Raw genomic sequence first — 23,349 nt, forward strand, 5'->3', positions numbered from 1 at the left:
GAACCAATTTCGAATAAATAAGATTGTAATTCGAGATCACAAAAGTATTCAAATCTCATTCAGGCAATACTGACAACACAAATTATTATACGACTTCTTCTGGTTGCCGTTGTAATAACTGATCGCCAGTTGGTTAATCATCTGGTTCGATGTAATTGCAGAACCCGCAAACAAGTTAAGCAGTAGATTAACATACTATTTGTTTTTATTCATGTGTGAAAAGGGTACAAAATTAGAAATAAAATCTACATTATCAAAATATAATCGTTCTGTAAAATTATTTGTATTAAAAAACAGCAGTTTTTGTTATACTGAAGATACCCAACTTATACAAAAGAAACACAGATCATATACCTACAAACTATATATTTACCTATTATTTTAATTATTAAAAAAATACAGAAGATATATCCCTGCGTTAATTAGCTATCAGGCGATATACATTAATCCTCACAAACTGTCGGCATTGCATGCCGTCTTACTGAAAAGTAGGACATAATCGTCGCTGAGAGTCTGATGTCCGATGCTGGTTCCGTGTGACGTAAATAAAACATACACAAAAAATAATTGAAATTTGAACGCGCCCCAAGACTGTGTTACGCGGCGATTATGGTTTCTGATCAGAAGTATCAGGGTTCGATCAACAGAACAATAAATAAAAAACAAAATACTTTTTCAAATGCTTCAGAAAGCCATATACAGGCAAATAACACTACACAGCTAAACACAACTCTTTGGCACATGTACTTCCACGTGTTATAACTGACTACATGAAATTGATACCATAAACCAAAATTACAGAATTGTCTTTAAGTTAACAGAAAATAAAATATGTTTGCACGTATACCTCACTGTAATCATATTGAAATCACCATACTGATAATTTAATTACGCATAACATTATGTTCTATCGTGAGTTATGCCTTACACACTAAATAATGATTCTATAAAAATACAATAATTATATTAAGATTAATAATTCTGGAGTTTGGTATTGCATAATAAACGTTTACAAAATCAAAACTATATAGCCACCCTGGAAATACCCCAACTAAAATAATCTGGAATTTGTACATCAATTCGTTTTCGTCTAGAACTAAAGTGAGTCATAATATATTATTAATAGGTAGAATACAGATTAAAATGTTTAAATGAGAAGGCACCACACATTGTATGACATTTTTAATGGCATAATGGAAAAAAAGTTCGCGGCACTTTAAATAGGACACCTGCGTTTCTATCAGTAGTCACTTACATAATCAAAAACCGATAAGCCCGATTTTCTTGAAACATTCATAGATTTACTTCTAATTGGGTATGTTTTAACTGGGTTGGGTTTATGAGGTTTAGAGCTACCGTTCATGTGTGGCATACCACCAACCTTTTCATAATCACTCTGCAGAACACCAGTCTGCCTATCATCTCTATATATTTTCAACGAATTATGTTTTGGTGACGAGACTCTGTAACGCTTTTGTGGTACAGTTTCAAGACTTTCACTTTGTTGATTCTTTGCTATCAGAATTGCTTCAATTCTTTCTTTCTCTTCTTTTTTTCTTTTCTTTTCCATCGCCTGGTTCAAGGCTTTTTCATGGATCATGTGAGCCATTTGTTCAATGCGTGTTACGTCAAGTTCATCAATACAATCAACTCTATTACTAATTAATTGATCTTGTCTTTGCATAGTCAATGATTGTTTCTGAACACCAGCTCGTCGTTTTCGCGTTCCACCCTCCTTCGTTCGCATGGGTCGATCTTCCAATAACTGTGTAGTCATAATCCGTTCATTAGTGGCCCTGCTTGTCATTTGTTCTTCAGTGCTATTTCGATTTTGTATGTTAATATCCGATGATGACTCATTAAGTGCAGTAGGCCGTTGTTGTGCATCAGCGGTTTTGTTGATACAAATTTCAATGTGCTTTTTCAGACTTTGTATGTAAGTAAATTTCCTTTGACAATGTGGGCACTTGTGATGTTGTATGAGTTGTTGACCATTCTTGTCGTATGTGGACATCATTTTCGTGAGGTCCCTTGTCCAATTAGCGATTCTCATTTTGTCTCTATTTGGACACATTTTATTGTGTTTTTGCAAGTTTTCCCAGTTAGTGAACCCTCTGCCACAACGTTGACATTCAGTGCTTCCACGGAAATCCACTGATTTAGTTGTCAAATGCTCTGCAACAGTCAAATCATTCTTTTCGATAGACTCTTGTATATTTAACTCGTTTCCAGAGGAGGCTCTTTCTTGTATTTGTGTTGATCTCATTTTATCATGTCTTGCAGCACACAGTAGAGCATGCGTCTCGCAGTCTTTTGTATCTGTGAATTCAACTCCACAATGAGTGCAAGAGTTAGTTTTGCTGTCATGCACACAAGTAGTTTTCTCAATAACAGTGCCACTTTCCATGTCCATTCCATATACAGGTGCCCTAGTTTGGGAAACCATTTCATTGATAGCTGATTCCTGAATGTTAATTGTTCCTGGTCCCAACACCGTATGTGCACTGAAGTGGTACTTAATTTCATGCTGTTTTAATTTTGCAAGTGAAGAGATTGGTTTTTGACATTTGGTGCACATATAAGTCTTAGCTCTGTGTTTTTCATACCTATGCGCGGCCAGATCAATCGTACATTTGAACAGCTGAGCACAGTTTTCACATTTGAATTTCCATTCATTTCCATGTAATACTACATGCTCTCTTAAAGCCTCCACAGAATAAAACGCTTGCCTGCAAACATTACATGCGAATAACGTATCACTTTTGGCTGTTCGTACATTGTCATTCGTCACAGTTCCACCTCTTTGATTGACATTCTTAGTAGCTAAGCCTTGCATAAGATTTGGTGGTTTATTAAGACCTGACATGCTTAGATCCAGGCAAGAATCACTGAATGGGATGTTCTGCTGGCAAGGGGCAGTTTGTGGTTTAGCACAGTTTCCTTCAGATGAGTCAGTAGTCAGGTCAACAACGATTGCAGAGTGTGGCTGTTGTTTTCTTGATACATGTTTCATTTTTGTAAGAGAACTCTGACAATTGAGGTTTGGGATTTTAACAGGCAAATCACAACAATTATCCTTTTCAGTTGTCTTTCGTTTAACTGGAGTAGACAATGTGGACAGAGCATTGACATTATTTATTGCGTAACAAGCTGTGGGAATTGCCTGACCACCCAGTGTATATATAGTTTTTGTCGTTGCAGTCTGTTGTGCCATAGTATGAGCCACATTTCTTTCAGCAGGTTTTAGAATCGATTGCATATTTGGTGTTGATGGGTTACTAGTGAGCTGAGACACTGGAACTTGTAAAGTATTCGGTTTCACAGTCGCTGTATTTGGTGCAACAAAGAACAACGGTGGTGGCACAGTTTTAGCAATGTTTGACGTTTGCACTGTTGCTGGATTCATATTCAACAGCTGTGGAATTGTTTTTGCAGTGCTTGTTGGAAAGTATTGTTTAACAGGAGCGCTTACTCTTTGTCTTTTACAAAAATTTCGTTTTGAAAATGGAGCATCAGACATCAAAATAGTTTGTTTTGCTGTATCAAGATTGATACCTTGACTGGATGTTGACGCTGATTGAAAATTATTATATGCAGATGTCCATACCAAACAAGGAGTTGATTTCATACTCTGTGCGGGAGCAATGCTGACAAATGATTGTTGTACGTTTTGTTTCAAGAGACCGGGTGTAGATTGTACAAAATGATGCGGGACAACATTTTTTTGAGCACTGTGCGTCACTAACACGTTACTTTTGTGAATGTTACGTGTGGCTTTTGGTATACTGGTTGCCACTTGCTGGAAGTGCGGTGTTGATAGTCTGGGGTTTACTTGTGAATTTCCAGAGTAGACATAGTGCTGCAGTATTGGAGTAATAGCCGGAGACTGTGCATTAACAAGGTTTAACAATTGTGAATTTTGTTGTACATCAGATTGCCGATTTCCTGTATAAACATTCTCATGCTGTGCTGTTGAAACCGGAGTGTTTCCTGTTAAAATTTGATGTCCCAATGTTGCGTTTGGTGCCACATGCATGTATCTTTGGTAAACAGGTCGTTGTTCCATGGATGGACAAGTCATAATAGCATGCCGCAGTGCTGGGTTACTACTGACTAGACTCGGCAACGATGTGTGTTTTTGAATTGTTCCACCACTTATATTAGCTCGCTGAGTACTCCCCGTACATAATTGCACTGTTGAATTGCTGGACACCACATATGATTCTGTAGATTTACACGTTACAGGTTGTGGACTATTTCCAATGTAACGTTGTGTTTGTTGTGGTCCTACTACTTGATTGTTTACATTTCTGGTAGGTTGTTGTAGTGTTGGTACACTAGCTACTAGATGTGACATGCTTCCTATATTGTTATGCGTTGATGGGTGTGAAGGTCTTGCATTTTGAATGGGTACATACTGCTGTATTATGGGTATGGTAGGAACAGGGTATTGCAAATGTGTAGTAGAAGGCTGCAAACATGACGTTCTTGGAATGACAGAATCTTGTGAAATTGTAAATTGGGTAGTTGGTTGGTTGAACTGTTCCTTTGATTGTGGCACATTTATAAATTCGTGTTGTTTATGTGTGGTCATTGTTTTACTTGAAGTAGAACTATGTCTTGTGGCCTTTCGCATTTCCACTGACATTAACTTGGAGGGAAGTCTAAGCTGAGCTTTTGAGCTAGCAGGAGTTAAATCTCGCACTTCCGAAAGTATGTTGCTACTACTTGGACACTTTTTTCCGGTACAGGTTGCTGGAGACTCTTTGGATGAAACAGTTTCTGTTAAACTCTGATCAATTTGTTTTGTCTTTCTTTTCATAACTGAAGGATTAAAATCTCTTGGGCCGGAGCTTCCTAGAAACGGTGGTCTAGTTGCAGCACTTGGTGGAGTCTTGATTTTAACATCAACTGATTTTATAAGGTTGGAATGCTTTGTTTGGGTCGTATTACTTATCGGTTTATTTATTTCTGACAGTTGTGATGCTGGTTTGATAGCCAAATTTTCACACGTGTCCCCTGAAGTATCATCTATAACAATGACAAGTGGAGAATCAGTCTCTGTGGTTTTGGTGGGAAACGTTTCAGTCCTGCTTTTTGTCCCTGAACTGTCCAATTGTATGTCAGGTGTAGTCACTATCAAATTCAGAATGGGATCTAGCTTCTTTTCATTCCCACTGTTGTTCAATGGAGGTTGTGAGCCTGGTTTATCAGCTGTTCCAGAACATGTGTGGTTTTTTTCTTGTGATATTTTTTCCGGTATGGTATTTTCATTTACAATATGTTGCTCATATATGTTGTCTTTTATAGATATTCGGATTTTTGGAATGGCTTCTTTTGATGAATGTAATACCGGTGTTACTGTTTTTTGTTTCTCAGATATTATTTTTCCATCCAAGTATTGACATAGACTATCGGAAACCGCATCTTTAAAGTTATCTGCTTCAATAAAACCATCAAGACTAGAATCACTGCTAATGTCAGTAACATCTTGTGAATAATCTGCAAACTTCATAGGTTTCAGTCTGAAATATTTATGAACAAGGTTCATATGCCGTCTTAAACCACTTGACTTACGAAATATCCTTTGGCACATTGTACATTTATGGTTCTTAGGAGATTTTGAGTGATCATTTTGATCAACTGTTGCATTTGGATTTGTGCATGGAGATTTTACCTCTTCTGAGCCATCATTATCTGTGTGCTTCATGTTCATATGCCTCTGTAAATCAGTTTCATGAATAAAAGTGATTTTACATTTATCACATTTGTGTGGTCTAAATCCGGAATGCAGTTTTTCATGTTTTCTCCAACCATCTAATGTTGAAAACTTATTATCACAATATGTACAACTGTACAGCTTATCTCCACTATGCATCAGAAAATGTCTGTCTAGTGCTGCTTTACATAAGAATTGTCGGGGACATTCGGGGCAATTAATAATCTCTTGATTGGTGTGTGAACTCATGTGTTCAACTAAATATTTGTGAGATTTGAGAAGTTGTCCACAAATTTTGCAAGGATATAGTGGTTTATGATCACCAACTTCATCGTCAACATCTTCTTCATTAAACAACATGGCACTATCTTTCTTGTTTTGTTTCTCATGGTACACTGCACTTCGCAGTTTGCGTGAATTTGGTAATTCATTTTCCTGAACATTTATACTATTGCATGTAGTATTTGGCAATGTCCTATTATGAATTTGTCTCCTGGAACCGATATCTCTGTTACAAACTTTTTCATTTTGTTCTGCGATTTTCATCTTTCTTGACTTTCCTGAAAGGTTTTTAAATTTGTCTTCAACATGATGCACAAAATAGTGTCTTTTAAGACTGGCGCGATGTTCAACAGCACATGGACACAACTGGCATTTGAGATATGCCTTCCTTCTTTTGCCCCTCACCTGCTGCCTAAGAAATGTCTCATCAATAGCAAATTGTTTAAAACTTGAAAAAATAATGGGTTTTCCTGCTTCATCTCGCTGTATTGGCAAATAAGCTTTGGGAAAATTATGTTTCCTGAAACTTCCTTTCTTGAATATCACTATTTCATTTGTATTGTATTTGCTCGTTTTCATCTGTGTATCAGCCCTTTCAGTGGTGGCTTCTTTTATAGCATTGCAGTGGTTTTCTTTTCTTCCCACAATATATCCATCCCCACTACAGTTAGAATTAGGCAAAGCAAATGCATCAATCTCAGCTTGTTTGACAGTACTATTTTCTTTACTTTTAATCATTTGTCCATCAGTTGAATCAGCGTTTCCTAAACATCGATTCTCAAGGATATTTATACCAGGGTCACCAGTTTGTTCAAAGTCATATTTAGAGATTTCATGAACTGTGTCTACATTGTCTTTCGATATTACTGTTTCATTTGGAAGACCATGTTCTGTAGAAGACTCACAATCACAATCCATCTGAAAATCAGTCTTTGTCTGCTTCACCATGCAAGTTCCACCTTCTCTGTTGGTATTAAAGCCATATTTAGACTTAGCCGAATCCAGTGTATACAGCCTTTCTTTCAATTCTGATGTACAGACATTTCTTTCAGTCAGAGAAAGATTATCATCCTGGTACCTGGGTGCGAGGTCACTAATATGTTGCTCAGTGTGGTTCTTGGCCATACCAATATCTAAGCCATCAACTTCCTTTTTTTTAGTTTCTTCTCTAAAGTCATCCACAAACAGAAATGTAGATGTAACAAATGTATTCTTAGACATTATTTCATCATGTTGACTGGCATCCCCTTCTGACAGGTCTCCCTGCATATATTCATAAGTAGTAGTGTCTGTATCACTAATGGATTGATTGTCATCATTTTCTATTTCATTTTGGCCAACAGCAAGTAGATCGGTTTCTTTATCAAGACTTATTTTATCATCAATAAAATTCTTGGCTGCTGACATACTGATATTCAATTCACTGGTTGATTTCTCAATTTCTTCAAGAATAGTCCCTGTTAGTTAAAAAAATAAAAATGACATGATGAAACAGTTTTACAACACTGAATTCCGTCAGGGAGTTTTTTCTCTCATCAAGTTTTTTTATATATAAATATATCATATGCTACATGCATTTCACTGGATGTATTTCCTTTGAACTTTCCGTTCAAAACAAACACATTTTTATAATGATTCATGATTTACCTTTGCTGAAAGATGTTAACTTTACTTTATTCTTTCTGTTGAAACCATATATGTTATCATCCTTACATGGCTGAGGAATAGTTGATCCACTCATGTCACTGCACCCATTGGTCTTCAATAACCTCAGGGATTCAGTCAGGGTAGTGATATCATCACTTGAAACACTGTGTCCACCATACATGTCTTCTGAGTCAAAATACAGAGCCTGTTTCTCACTGTTGGTTGTACTTCTGTTCCAAACCTTTACCCTTTCTATACCATTTGCATCCAAACCTACATCTTCATTGACAATTGATTTCTGTTGATCCTTAGATTTGATATCTACTGTTGCTTGGCAAGTCCTGCCTGAACTATCTTCTGATGTAGCTTCAGCATCCTCACCAGAGAACACATTTTGTTCAGAACTATGACTCCTACTAGTCTTGGTTTGGTGGAATGTCTCATCAGGGTGTTCAGCATTGTACATCTTTTTAATGTTGTCACTTGTATTTTCCATACAATTCTCTCCTATTGCTTCTGTATCATCACTTTTCACTGCCTCATTACCTGCCTTATCTTCAGAAATCTGCACATGTGCCTCACTTGTATGGATTAGACTTTTAACTCCATGGTCTACTTGTTCTACTTCTGTTTTCTTCTTTGATGATTGTACTTCACCACTATCATTTTCTGTTGTCATGTTTGACAGCCCAGAATAACCTGTATTGCTCTCCTTGGTCACTCCCAATGCATGGAGTTTAGATTTCTGTTTTGAAAAATTAATCACAATTTCTGTTCCATCGATACTTCTTTTTGATGGATCCAACATGCTATCCCGCAAAACCTGTTTATCATCTGCTACCAATTTCACTGTTTCCAGTAACTGCTCCTCTGTTTCGGCTTCAATGAATGCTACATTCTTAATTGTAGGTGTAGCTTTGTCTGAAATCTTTCCATCACTAACTTCCATGCATCTCCACTTTGATAGATTTATCACAGTGTCTTCCAAACCACATTCTGCCATTTTTTCAGTATTGTGTTTTAGTTCGCCTCTCCCAGGAGTTGCTACATCTATATTGTCAATTGGTGCTACGACCAATTTATTATCATCTTCTGTATCTACCCTTTTTGAAAGATTTATCACAAAGCTTTCAAATTGCTCTTGGCCACTATTCACCTCTTTATCAGTAGTCAATATTTGTCCTTCCATATTGTCAAATGCCGCTTCATTGCTTAAACACTCAGTGTTATTCTTGACATTCTGAATATTATAACCATCATTACCATTATCTACATAATTATGAAGTTTATCTGTTACCACTTGTGGAGGGTTACCTAATATACTGTCATTACTTGAGTTATTTAAAAGTTCGCCATCTTCTTTCACAACTATTGGTAGCATCACAGTGTCCCTCTTTATAAGTTGGCCATCTTCTGGTTGTTCTGTGGACGTTTTTACCTCCATACTACAAAATGTTGTTTTGATGATGTTTACTGATGCATCTGGTACTGTTGACAAGTCCACAACACAATCTTCCATCTTATATTGGCCATGTTCTGACATTTCCCCTATTTTATATTTGTCGTTGTGCAATGTATTGTCACTACCATTTACTTGTAATGCTGTCTGTGAGGACTCTGTTTTGCATAATGCAAGTATCTGTGCATGATTTGTATTCACATTCAGATTTTCTGTATTCTCTTCTATTTTTCTGTTTACTGAATGAACTAAGGAATTGTCGGTAATCTGTTCCTCTTGTCTGTTATTAGTTGCTTCGCAAATATATTTTGCTAATTTCTCCTGAATATCTAGTAGTGTTTCATCAAACTTCATTTCATCTCTTGTTTTTGCTGATGTTTCAATTTTCATAGTGTCATTTAGTGTAGCACTGCTATTCACTGATAGGTCAATCACACCATATTGCTTTATCTTTTCTACTGTTTCTATATCCATGCTGCCAAATGAGTCATTGTCCAACACACTCTCTTTCATATGTACCACCTCTGATGATGATGCGCAGTTCGACAGTTCCTTTGAATTACCTTCATAAGAAGCAGTAATCAGCTCTTCTATCTTCTCATTGCATGATCCCACTTCCATTTTGCAATTGTCTTCACTTTCTGAAAGTCCTATACTGATGTCTTCAACAGCTTTAATTTGCAACAGATTCTTGTTATCCTCTGCCTCACGTTTACCATTGTTTACTGGTTTGTTGATGGTCTCATCATTTACCTGTACTTCTTTTGATGTGTCAGGTGTATATTTTGTCAATTGCAATTTATAGTCTCCTGAAGGTTCATCAACAATCTCTTCTACTTCAGTTGTGGATTGTGTTTCCTCTAGTGCATTTTCGCCAACATCTTTCATCAGCTGATTCTTATTTTTTGTATCTTCCTCTCTTTTATTAGAGCCATCCACTTCCACAGTGTCATTTAATATATTTTCATTATCTGTTGTCACTGTTGTTGGTTCTAATTGGTCAACAGCACTTACATACATTGTATGATGGCAAATTTCAGACAGCTCGTCTTTATTCTGTATATGTTCCACTGTCCTTCTCTTAGATTCATTTATGTTCTCACCCTGCAAAATTGAGTTGACCAAATTATTGTTGCTGCCATCATTTATCTGAACTATCACTGAAGATGCATGTTCTGTAAAATCTCTCAATGTAATGTCACTGGTTATATCACTTTTCTGCTCATCTTTCATATCCACTGATGCTTCAATATCCATACTGCAATTGTCTGCTACAGATTTGTCACTGACATTTTTCGCTTCAGCTATCATTTTTGATGGTTTGACAGTTTTTCCTTCTGAGTTAGATGGGTCACTATTATCTGGCAGTATAGTACATATTAAAAGGTCCTTTCCTATTTCTTTTGCTGTAACACTTTCCATAATGCTGGCATCACTGCTGTTAACTAGTATTTTCGATTCAAACATACATTTTGGCAGTTTATGTACATTGCATTCTAATAATTCACCAGGAATCTGATTTTCTGCACTCACTGTTTGTGCTTTCACCTTTTGTGCATATTCCCCATTAGGTTTCACAGTTGACAGGTCAATTACACTATAATTCAATTTAGGCTGTCCATCTTCTGATATATTTTGTTCTTCTGGAAGTTCTTCTTTTTTTTCATCAGAAGCATCAATTTGAAATGTACAATGCGTTGCTTCATCTGGTGCGTTCTGATGGGAAGTTTTGATTTTGATTTTTTCTGACCAGTCAATCACACTATCTTCCAATCTATGATGGCTATCTTCCGACATCTTCAGTCTCTTTGAAACTTTCTCTTTCGTTCTTTCTCCGGATGTGCTGCCTTCCAGTTTTGACCAGTTGAAAGTACTCACTTCTGTTTCACATTCAGGATTTGTTTTCTGATTTGTTCTTACTTGAGATGTGTCTATATTGTCATTTGTTGGTTTAGCCAATAAATTTCCAACTTCCAAAATCATTGGCTGTAGCAGGTCAATGACATCACCTTCTGTTTTATATAAAATATCACTTGATATTTCTTCAGTGCTTTCCACATGTTCTATATTTTCTTCTAGTAACTTTACTTCCATAGAGACAAATCCTTTGTCAAATACACCATTACTATCATTCAGTTTTTGGTCAGGATCTTCTCTCGTCTCCACTACATTCTGCTTTGGCTCGGGAGCTTCTTCCAAAATGGTGTTTTCACTAACATTAATTGCTTTTTCTGATTCATATTTACCACCATCATTATCTGCTGTTTCCTCAGTTGTCTGTATCTCCTCCTCATCCCTCGCGTATGGGGCTTCTGTATTATTGCTTTTGCCTCCCATGATCATACCTGCTGATAATTCAAGTAGATATGGTCTACTCGACTCATACTCGCATTTTCCATCAATAGCTTCCATTTCCTTACATATACGTTTGTCTAAAGGTTCATATTCTAATGTTAACTGTTCTGTGATATCTGGTGGACTACTCCCCAATTTACGCCCTTCACTATGTACAATTTCATCTGCACTCTGTGAATCTGCCTGTTGTATATATTGTTCTACAACTCTCCTAAAAGTATGGTTTGACTCATGCTCCCCTTTATCTGCAGTTCCTTCTTTCATACAGGTGGACACAACATTATGTGTTTGATTTTGGCTGTCTGCTTTTAATAATGGGGGTGGTTGCACATTCACTATTCTTTCTCCAATTGTGTAATCAGAGGGCTTAATGCTCATCTTTAGTCTCCCTTCAATACTGGTGATAGAAATATGATGTGGACTGTCACATTCATTTTTTTGTTGATGGACTGATTGGTCGTTACTGATTATGTGTTTGTCACTACAAACTACACTGTGGTTTTTCTCACTTGTACAGTCATCATCGTTTGTTGGTTTCATTTTTGTTTCCATCACTGTTTTTTGGTTTTCCTGTTTATCAATAGCTGAACTATCATTAGTCCTTTGCTGGTTTTCTTTGACAACTTTGTTAAATTCCCCATCATTACCAACTCCCGTTGATATCCTTTTGGGCACGTGCATAGTTTTATTTACTGCAGTTTTCTCATAATCCAGATCCATTTTTCCTACAGAGGTCACTTCTTTGTTTAATTCATACTTGCCAATAGCTAGTTGTGGTTCTCTGACTGTCACTTTTGTTGTGCTACGACCACTACAGTATTGCTTAAGTTCACCTTGAACAATAGTGGATATCCTTTCAACAATATCTTTTTCCCCTAAAGTCTTATCCATTGGACATTCTTTTACCACTATGGCGCTTAATGCTGTTTCTTTTACTGTACTGTCACATCCTTGTGGATTATTTGATAGTTTATTGTCTTTATAGGCATTGCTGATTACTTGTTTCACAATTGTATCATCACCAACACACACTGCATTTTTCGAATTCATAATGTCCATTTCGTCCAAATGATTTAAGTGTTCTTTAGTGTTTACTTCTTGTTCAGTATGAGATGCTCCTGCTTTTGTAAAGTCATCTCGCACCTGTACAGACTTGTCTGTCTTCCCCGCCCCCATGCAACCATTTGCATTGTATGCAAGACTCGGTATTCCATTCTTGGTCATCTGCACTTTATCAGAACTTATTTGCTTTTGCCAGACAATCTGTTTTTTTCTATTTTGCGGGGTTTCTTGCCAGCCCTTTGCATCCTCAATACTCCTTTTGACATTCAATGTTTGCATCGGCTCACAAGTCACGGGTTGGAGAATACCCACTTGCCCAATGACTTTGTCTGTATCATCCCTCTCTGGCACTATCCCTGAATTGTATTCAGGACTGTCTTTATTTTTCTTGGCCTCTATGAGACAATCATTTTTATTGTAAGGAACATTCACTGTTCCACCTTTGGTCTTCTCTTGCTCTTCTTGCAAAACCTTTTCCTTTTTCTCAGTTGCCTGCTTTTTCCCATTTTGTGGGATTTTAAAAACGTCACAATTACTGTTGATATTCTTTGTCTCTGTATGCTCTACTTCACTAGTCACAGGTTGGAGAATTCCCACTAGCCCAGTGACCCTGTCTGTATCTTCTCTCTTGAGCACTATCCCTGAATTATATTCAGGACCATCTTTATTTGTATTGGCCTCTGTTATACTATCATCAGCATTGTATGCAACATTCACTGTTCCATATTTGATTTTCTCTTGCTCTTCTTGCAGAACCTTTTCCTCTGTTGTCAGCTTTTTCCCATTTGTTAAAGTTTCAAAAACGTCAAGATTACTGTTGATATTCGTTGACTCCATACGTTCTACTTCACAGGGCACAGGTTGGAGAATTCCCACATGCCCAATGTCTTTGTATGTATCTTCTCTCTCTAGCACTATCCCTGAATTGTATTCAGAACTGTTTTTATTTGTCTTAGTCTCTGTTGCAACGTTCATTGATCCATTTTTGATCTTCTCTTGTTCTTCTTGCAAAACCATTTCCTCAGTTGCCTGCTTTTTCTCATTTATTGGGGTTTTAAAAACGTCAACATCACTGTTGATATTCGTTGTCTCCATACATTCTACTTCACAAGTCACAGGTTGGAGAATTCTCACCTGCCCAATGACTTTGTCAGTATCTTCTCTCTCTAGCACTATCCCTGAATTGTATTCAGAACTGTCTTTATTTGTCTTGGCCTTTGTTATACTATCATCAGCATTGTATGCAACATTCACTGCTCCATTTTTTATCTTTTCTTGCTCTTCTTGCAAAACCTTTTCCTTTTTTTCAGTTGCCTGCTTTTTCCCATTTGTTGGGGTATTAAAAACGTCAAGATTACTGTTGATATTCGTTGACTCCATACGTTCTACTTCACAAGGCACAGGTTGGAGAATTCCCACATGCCCAATGTCTTTGTATGTATCTTCTTTCTCTAGCACTATCTCTGAATTATATTCAGAACTGTTTTTATTTGTCTTAGTCTCTGTTGCAACGTTCATTGATTCATTTTTGATCTTCTCTTGTTCTTCTTGCAAAACCATTTCCTCAGTTGCCTGCTTTTTCTCATTTATTGGGGTTTTAAAAACATCAACATCACTGTTGATATTCGTTGTCTCCATACATTCTACTTCACAAGTCACGGGTTGGAGAATTCTCACCTGCCCAATGACTTTGTCAGTATCTTCCCTCTCTAGCACTATCCCTGAATTGTATTCAGAACTGTCTTTATTTGTCTTGGCCTTTGTTATACTTTCATCAGCATTGTATGCAACATTCACTGCTCCATTTTTTATCTTTTCTTGCTCTTCTTGCAAAACCTTTTCCTTTTTTTCAGTTGCCTGCTTTTTCCCATTTGTTGGGGTATTAAAAACGTCTAAATTACTGTTGATATTCGTTGTCTCCAAACGTTCTACTTCACAAGTCACAGGTTGGGGAATTCCCACTTGCCCAGTGACGCTGTCTGTATCTTCTCTCTCTAGCACTATCCCTGAATTGTATTCAGGACTGTCATTAATTGTCTTAGTATCTGTTGCAAAGTTCATTGTTTCATCTTTGGTCTTCTCTTGCTCTTCTTGCAAAACTATTTCGTTTTGCTCAGTTGCCTGCTTTTTCCCATTTATTGGGGTATTAAAAACGTCTAAATTACTGTTGATATTCGTTGACTCCATACGTTCTACTTCACAAGGCACAGGTTGGAGAATTCCCACATGCCCAATGTCTTTGTATGTATCTTCTCTCTCTAGCACTATCCCTGAATTGTATTCAGAACTGTTTTTATTTGTCTTAGTCTCTGTTGCAACGTTCATTGATCCATTTTTGATCTTCTCTTGTTCTTCTTGCAAAACCATTTCCTCAGTTGCCTGCTTTTTCTCATTTATTGGGGTTTTAAAAACGTCAACATCACTGTTGATATTCGTTGTCTCCATACATTCTACTTCACAAGTCACAGGTTGGAGAATTCTCACCTGCCCAATGACTTTGTCAGTATCTTCCCTCTCTAGCACTATCCCTGAATTGTATTCAGAACTGTCTTTATTTGTCTTGGCCTTTGTTATACTATCATCAGCATTGTATGCAACATTCACTGCTCCATTTTTTATCTTTTCTTGCTCTTCTTGCAAAACCTTTTCCTTTTTTTCAGTTGCCTGCTTTTTCCCATTTGTTGGGGTATTAAAAACGTCAAGATTACTGTTGATATTCGTTGACTCCATACGTTCTACTTCACAAGGCACAGGTTGGAGAATTCCCACATGCCCAATGTCTTTGTATGTATCTTCTTTCTCTAGCACTATCTCTGAATTATATTCAGAACTGTTTTTATTTGTCTTAGTCTCTGTTGCAACGTTCATTGATTCATTTTTGATCTTCTCTTGTTCTTCTTGCAAAACCATTTCCTCAGTTGCCTGCTTTTTCTCATTTATTGGGGTTTTAAAAACATCAACATCACTGTTGATATTCGTTGTCTCCATACATTCTACTTCACAAGTCACGGGTTGGAGAATTCTCACCTGCCCAATGACTTTGTCAGTATCTTCCCTCTCTAGCACTATCCCTGAATTGTATTCAGAACTGTCTTTATTTGTCTTGGCCTTTGTTATACTTTCATCAGCATTGTATGCAACATTCACTGCTCCATTTTTTATCTTTTCTTGCTCTTCTTGCAAAACCTTTTCCTTTTTTTCAGTTGCCTGCTTTTTCCCATTTGTTGGGGTATTAAAAACGTCTAAATTACTGTTGATATTCGTTGTCTCCAAACGTTCTACTTCACAAGTCACAGGTTGGGGAATTCCCACTTGCCCAGTGACGCTGTCTGTATCTTCTCTCTCTAGCACTATCCCTGAATTGTATTCAGGACTGTCATTAATTGTCTTAGTATCTGTTGCAAAGTTCATTGTTTCATCTTTGGTCTTCTCTTGCTCTTCTTGCAAAACTATTTCGTTTTGCTCAGTTGCCTGCTTTTTCCCATTTATTGGGGTATTAAAAACGTCTAAATTACTGTTGATATTCGTTGACTCCATACGTTCTACTTCACAAGGCACAGGTTGGAGAATTCCCACATGCCCAATGTCTTTGTATGTATCTTCTCTCTCTAGCACTATCCCTGAATTGTATTCAGAACTGTTTTTATTTGTCTTAGTCTCTGTTGCAACGTTCATTGATCCATTTTTGATCTTCTCTTGTTCTTCTTGCAAAACCATTTCCTCAGTTGCCTGCTTTTTCTCATTTATTGGGGTTTTAAAAACGTCAACATCACTGTTGATATTCGTTGTCTCCATACATTCTACTTCACAAGTCACAGGTTGGAGAATTCTCACCTGCCCAATGACTTTGTCAGTATCTTCCCTCTCTAGCACTATCCCTGAATTGTATTCAGAACTGTCTTTATTTGTCTTGGCCTTTGTTATACTATCATCAGCATTGTATGCAACATTCACTGCTCCATTTTTTATCTTTTCTTGCTCTTCTTGCAAAACCTTTTCCTTTTTTTCAGTTGCCTGCTTTTTCCCATTTGTTGGGGTATTAAAAACGTCTAAATTACTGTTGATATTCGTTGTCTCCAAACGTTCTACTTCACAAGTCACAGGTTGGGGAATTCCCACTTGCCCAGTGACGCTGTCTGTATCTTCTCTCTCTAGCACTATCCCTGAATTGTATTCAGGACTGTCATTAATTGTCTTAGTATCTGTTGCAAAGTTCATTGTTTCATCTTTGGTCTTCTCTTGCTCTTCTTGCGAAACTATTTCGTTTTGCTCAGTTGCCTGCTTTTTCCCATTTATTGGGGTATTAAAAACGTCTAAATTACTGTTGATATTCGTTGTCTCCAAACGTTCTACTCCACAAGTCACTGGTTGGAGAATTCCCTCCTGCCCAATGACTTTGTCAGTATCTCCCCTCTCTAGCACTATCCCTGAATTGTTTTCAAGACTATCTTTATTTGTATTGGCCTCTGTTAAACTATAATCAGCATTGTATGCATTACTCGTTGTTCCATCTTTGATATTTTCTTGCTCTTCTTGCAAAACCTTTTCGGTTTGCTCAGTTGCCTGCTTTTCCCCATTTATTGGGGTATTAAAAACGTCTAAATTACTGTTGATATTAGTTGTCTCCAAACGTTCTACTTCACAAGTCACAGGTTGGAGAATTCCCACCTGCCCAATGACTTTATCTGTATCTTCTCTCTCTAGCAGTTTCCCTGAATTGTATGCAGGACTGTCTTTATTTGTATTGGCCTCTGTTAGACTATCATCTGCATTGTATGCAACACTCACTGTTTCATCTTTGGTCTTCTCTTGCTCTTCTTGCAAAACCTTTTCGTTTTGCTCAGTTGCCTGCTTTTTCCCCTTTGTTGGGGTATTAAAAACGTCTAAATTACTGTTGATATTAGTTGTCTCCAAACGTTCTACTTCACAAGTCACAGGTTGGAGAATTCCCACCTGCCCAACGACTTTGTTTGTATCTTCTCTCTCTAGCACGATCTCTGAATTGTATTCAAGACTGTCTTTATTTGGCTTATCTAGAGTACCCTGAGTATCTGCATTGGGTAATTCCATCGCATTACAGCCTTTGTGGTTGTCAGGTTTTGAATCATTAGTACCTGTATTGGAATCAGAGTTTGTTTCCGCCAGGATCTTTAGTCCAGCCTTCCTAGGCAAGTCATTCACTTTGTCTGATGTTCCATTACAGGGAACTGATATGTTCTTTCCAACCTTATCTGTGAAAGAGCTTTGCCCAGTCAGTTTCTTTGATATGCTAGACTCTGTGTTTATTACGTCCTGACATGTTTCAGCAAATTGTTCTTTCAATGGCTGCTTCAAATCTGCATCTCTCCAAACAGTGGACATTTGATCTAATTGAGTTTCTTTATTTACACATTCTCTCATATTGTTCAACGTATATTTCTCATGAGTGTATGTTCTCCCTCTCTTTCTCGGACAATCCTTTTCAGGTGAATTGTCAGTTTTGTCTGTTGTGTTGAGCGCTTTGTTATTCCTATTTCGTTTCCTGCTTGGTGGTCTGCCTCTTTTCCTGGGTAGATCTGTTGTTGGTTTGCTGCCGATATGTGATGTGGTTTTTTCAACTGTAGAACTTTCTATTTTATCTACTTCTTCATACTCTGTATATTCCACTGGGATATTATACCAACATAATAATTCTTCATTTGGACTGATGTCCTGCTCAACGAAATACATCAGATCAGTGTTAAATAAATGTATTCCTAATTCAGGATGATAGCTACAATGTGTTGATTTCAATTTTTAAGTATTAAGGTAGAGATGCAGTTTACGTGACAGGTATTTCAATTAGTTAATTAGGAAACCAAGATGACCTCCCTTGTCCAGTAAAACTATATATTTTCGGAAAGCTTATTGTATGAATTTAAAAATTGTGTTAGTATTTTTGTATGGACACTGTAGTTTGAAATATACACAAAAATGTGCTTTTTTGGTCAAAAATGATTTAAAAAAAATTAGCTTCTAAGCCATGCTTCTGTTTCCTGTCAAAATTGGTTTATGGGTACATCTGTTTACTATGAAGAAAGTGCCGTCTTGAAACCTGTCTACCAGTTATCAATTTTGCAGGGCAGCAGCTCAAATATCACTACTTCAAGTTTTTGCATAAATTAACACGCAGGCTTGTTGTCTGTACGATTGCTGTAACACTGTTGCTGTAACCCAAAACAATGCCCCGACGGCGTTTTGAAGATAAACACATTGTCAATCATTTGTGGAAATTTCAAAACAAAAGGTCAAAGCGTCCAGGAGCTAGTTCTTTGATGTGGACTAAAAAGAAGCTGAGATAATTGCTAATTTGCATAACAATTCACAGTAAGAAGTTTGCTAATGCTCACATTTAAAACGGCTGTAACAGTTCCAAATTTAAATGTATAATCGTTATATTAAAAGTTAAATATAGTGCATATTATGGAGATCCCATCATTTCTTTTTTTTACCATGTTTCTTTTTGATTATTTATGTACAGCCTTGCTAAATCTTGCTAAGCATTCAAAAGAGAGAATGTTTGCACCTGTTATCTACATTTTAAAGTCGTTTTTGAGTCTGTTCCATTATTCACAATTCTACAAAATTTTAACAGCTTATAGCTAAGATTGTTTGGACAATAAAAAGAAAAAACAAATTCACTCCCAAGTGCCCACAAACCTGCATCTCTACCTTAAACAAATATACCACTGTCCATAATTGGAGACATGTATATTGAATGTCACTGCTGTCTATCTTGATGCGTTTCATTTATGCAATTGTGAGTCATACCTACCTTTCGAAACGGCATTATAGCAATTTTATGTTTAATGTGTTTTTTTATAAAAATCTTCCAGTTACTTTGGTCTACCATCAAATGTGTTGTATACTATAAAGCTAAGTGTCAAAAACCACTACACTGACAGGGATATTTCAATGAAACTAGCAAAATCATTGTCAAAATTTACCTTAATTGTTTTGTAGAAAATCTGTTTGTTGTGTTGGACTGCCACCATGTTTTGTTCTTCATAATAACGGGCACCTCTAATATATCTCAGCCAATTAGATGTCCTAGGATCGGATGCATCTATACAGAATAACCGCCTTCCTGATGGCCCCTTTATCTGAAAGATTCAACAAGTCTTCAATCGCCAACTCAATGCAAAGACTATTTGTTATTGCTTTAAAATAACGTGTGAAGTACAAAGTATATCCGCCAACTTTGCCATGACATTTATATCATTGTAAAAAAATGTTTAAAAAAAACTTTGTTTTTCTTTGTAATTGCCAGTACTATTTCTAATTATTATGAATAATTTCGCTAAATATACAAAATAGCATATTATTATGTATGAAGAATAAATCATACTTGTTATCCACACATTCAACTCAATAAGCAGTTGACGCATACCTATGCATTTGAACAAACTCTTATTATAATTGCAAACTTCTATTCAACATTTAACTGCAACAACAGTCTGTTTGAACTCAATATCAAATCACTTGAGCAATTAGTTGTGCAACAAAGTGATGCTAAATTTAGTTATAAGTATGCAGCATGGGGAATTATTATACCCAAAACTATTCAATTCATTTGCACAAACACACCAGATGCAGTTTAAAATGACATGCAAATGCCTTGTTTTATGCACAGATTTGAGAAAATAGTAATGGCCAATAATGAGTAATTTTTCGGCAGATTGGTAAAACAAAATACAATGCTTCATATAACTTAATCCACATGAAGTTGATTTTGATGCATTTTTACAAATGGATGTGCATAATGTATGACATGATTTAATTGAGTATGATTGGCCAAGGTAGATGTAGATTTGTCTATCTGGTGGACATCTTGGATCCAATTTTATAAACAAAATGTATATACTGAGTTTGAACCAAATCTGTCCATACATAACTAGGATCAGATTCTGGAATGGCATAAATCCTTGTTTTTTATGGATATTTAGCACTGGAATGACTGTCACATACTCATCGTGAATGAAATGAAATGTGAACTAATGTTTAGATGAATATGTATCCCAAGATAAATGACATCTTTTACATGATTGGTCCAGTCATTTAAATCATTAAAACAGAATGACCACCATCATCAGCTATTTTGTATCTGATCTCAAAAGAATTACACTATAGGACACATATGCACATGTATGAGTAAATTTAAACATTACCAATCGATGTAAGTCTGAGATACAAACTGTTGTTGATGCACAGCTGGATACACAGAGGTAAAATTATCAGTCTCTGCTTTCAGCTGAAATAATCCTTAACATGTTTTCTCAGTTTGGAATGTTTGTTCAATGGTTTTACCTCAATGTTTGATGATGTGGCAGCAATTAGCAGCCTGGTACATTCATGTACAACAATTGGAGCTAAGTATATGATTTTCATAAATGCCAAAATATAGGTGAATGTGGAAAACTTTTGAAATGACTTACCTCCCATGAATAGTACGAATCAGATTTTTCCGTCAGTTTCTTCTTAACTCCTTCATATGGTCCAAAGCGACTATCTGCTTTGATAAAATGTTTTGCCCATATACCTAAAAAACAAAGCAGCTTATTTTAAAAATGTATGGTAAATATATTTAAATAATTAAACTACTGCAGAATGTGTATTTAAGCAATATTGTGATTCATGCATAACAAGTTTTATGGATAACTTTGTATTTGTGTAGTTTTTTCAAATTTTATTTTAATAAAAGCAACCAAAATGAGTTGCACATTTTGTAAACAAGATTAACATGCAATGATGTGTTATGAGATTCATACTGAACATGATGCAGCACAAGGACACTAGTGCTTTCACAACCACATTTCGTTTTTGACAAGTTAAATAATTTTTCTACAATAGCCACCCTGAGATCACACATCAGGGAAGCTTATTATTGATGGGAAAAAATGAGTACATGAAAACTCATCACTGGGAATCAATCATCACTTACTTGTGGGAACATTACAATGATTACTTAAAAAGAACCCAAATACATTTATATCAGATAGATAAACTTACCAATTTTATTGAACTCTACACTTGATGGTTTTAGTTCACAATAGGGAGGGACAGTCATGTATGGTGGCACTATCTCCATTATGAACACTACAAACAATAACAACAAGACATGCAATGTGGTTATTAATAACATGCATTGTTCTTTAACAAAGTGTTATCTTTTTCTATTTTGCTTGCAGTGGGTGGTGGGTTGACTAGGGTTACAGGGGGAAGCAGACAATAATAAATGTGTTGATACTGAGTGCCCCAGTACAGGGTGGGCGGGCCATAGTTTACAAGGGTGGGACTGAAACAGGTTTGTTACAAAGTGCCCTAATACAGGTTGGGTGGGCAAAGGTTTAGACGGATGGTGACTAAAACATGTTTGTTGCAAAGTGTCCTCATAGAGGGTTGATGAGCGAGGATTTACACGGGTGGGAACCAAGTAAGTTTGTTATAAAGTGCATTAATACATGGTGGGTAGACAAGGATTTACAATGGTGGGGGCTAAAACTCTTTTTTTTAACTGTTCAAATACAGTGTAGCTTGGCAATAGTTCACAATGATGGGAACTAAATTATGTTTAATACAAAATGTCCCAATTAAATACAAGGATTTACAAAGGTGGGAACTATAATAAGTTTTCTACTAAGTTCCCCCAACCAGGATGGGTGGCCAAGGGTTTACATGGTTGGACTCTAAAATAGGTTAGTTACAAAGTGCCTGATAAAAAGGTTGGTTGGGCTAGGGTTCACAATAATGGAGACTAAAACAGGTTAGTTATGAGTGCCACAATATAGTATAGGTGGGCCAGAGTTTACAAGGGTGGGGAATAGAGTAAGCGTGTTACAAAGTGCCCAAATTCAGATTGCGTAGGCAAGGGTTTACAAGAATGGGAACTAAATAAGTGTGTTACAAAGTATCCCAATACAGAATGGATAGGTAAGTGTTTACCATGGTGGGGATTATAATAAATTTGTTATAAAGTGCCACAATACAGGATGGGTGCACACAGGTTTCCAAGGTTGGGGTCTATAATAAGCTTAATGTTTGTTACAAAGTGTCCCAATATGGGGTAGGTAAGGTTTATAAGGGTGAGGACTAAACCAAGTTTGTTATAAAGTACCCCAATACAGGATGAGTGGACAAGGGTCTACAAGGATGGGGACTAAATAAGTTTGTTACAAAGAGCCCAATACAGGGTTGGTGGACAATGGTTTGCAAGAGTGGGACTATAATAAGTTTGTTATAAAGTACCCAAATTCAGGGTGGGTGGGCAAGGGTTTACAAGGATGGGGACTCAATAAATTTGTTACAAAGAGCCCCAATACTGGATGGGTGGAGAAGGGTTTGCAAGAGTGGGACTAAAATAAGTTTGTTATAAAGTACCCAAATACAGGGTGGGTGGGCAAGGGTTTACAAGGATGGGGACTCAATAAGTTTGTTACAAAGAGCCCCAATACAGGATGGATGGAAAAGGGTTTGCAAAAGTGGGAACTATAATAAGTTTGTTATAAAGTACCCAAATACAGGGTGGGTGGGCAAGGGTTTACAAGGATGGGGACTAATTAGGTTTGTTACAAAGAGCCCCAATACAGGATGGATGGGTGGAGAAGGGTTTGCAAGAGTTGGACTATAATAAGTTTGTTAAAAAATGTCCAATTACAGGGTGGGTAAGCAAGGGTTTACAATGATGGGGACTCAATAAATTTGTTACAAAGAGCCTCAATACATGATTGGTGGACAAGGGTTTGTAATAGTTGAACTATAATAAACCTATTTTTGTTACAAAAGTGTCACGATACAGGATGGGTAAGGG

The 23,349-nt window shown here is 36.7% G+C and overlaps 1 protein-coding gene across 3 annotated transcripts in view; it reads right to left on the bottom strand.

Moving 5' to 3' along the window:
* Positions 1-187: 187 nt before the first annotated feature.
* Positions 188-23,349, bottom strand: part of LOC102808981 (uncharacterized) — a 48,227-nt gene continuing 25,065 nt past the window's right edge. For all 3 annotated transcript variants that reach the window (XM_085508677.1, XM_085508676.1, XM_085508675.1), the window contains exons 3-7: positions 21,552-21,638; positions 20,978-21,081; positions 19,490-19,645; positions 7,649-18,215; positions 188-7,458 (exon numbers count right to left, since the gene is read on the bottom strand). In XM_085508677.1, coding sequence (XP_085364803.1) covers positions 1,241-7,458; positions 7,649-18,215; positions 19,490-19,645; positions 20,978-21,081; positions 21,552-21,630 — 17,124 coding nt within the window. In that variant the 5' untranslated portion in view covers positions 21,631-21,638 and the 3' untranslated portion in view covers positions 188-1,240. The remainder of the gene's footprint in view (positions 7,459-7,648; positions 18,216-19,489; positions 19,646-20,977; positions 21,082-21,551; positions 21,639-23,349) is intronic.

This window comes from Saccoglossus kowalevskii, chromosome 15 (genome assembly GCF_978046115.1).
Source record: "Saccoglossus kowalevskii chromosome 15, keSacKowa6.1, whole genome shotgun sequence".
Classification (NCBI taxonomy): Eukaryota; Metazoa; Hemichordata; class Enteropneusta; family Harrimaniidae; genus Saccoglossus; species Saccoglossus kowalevskii.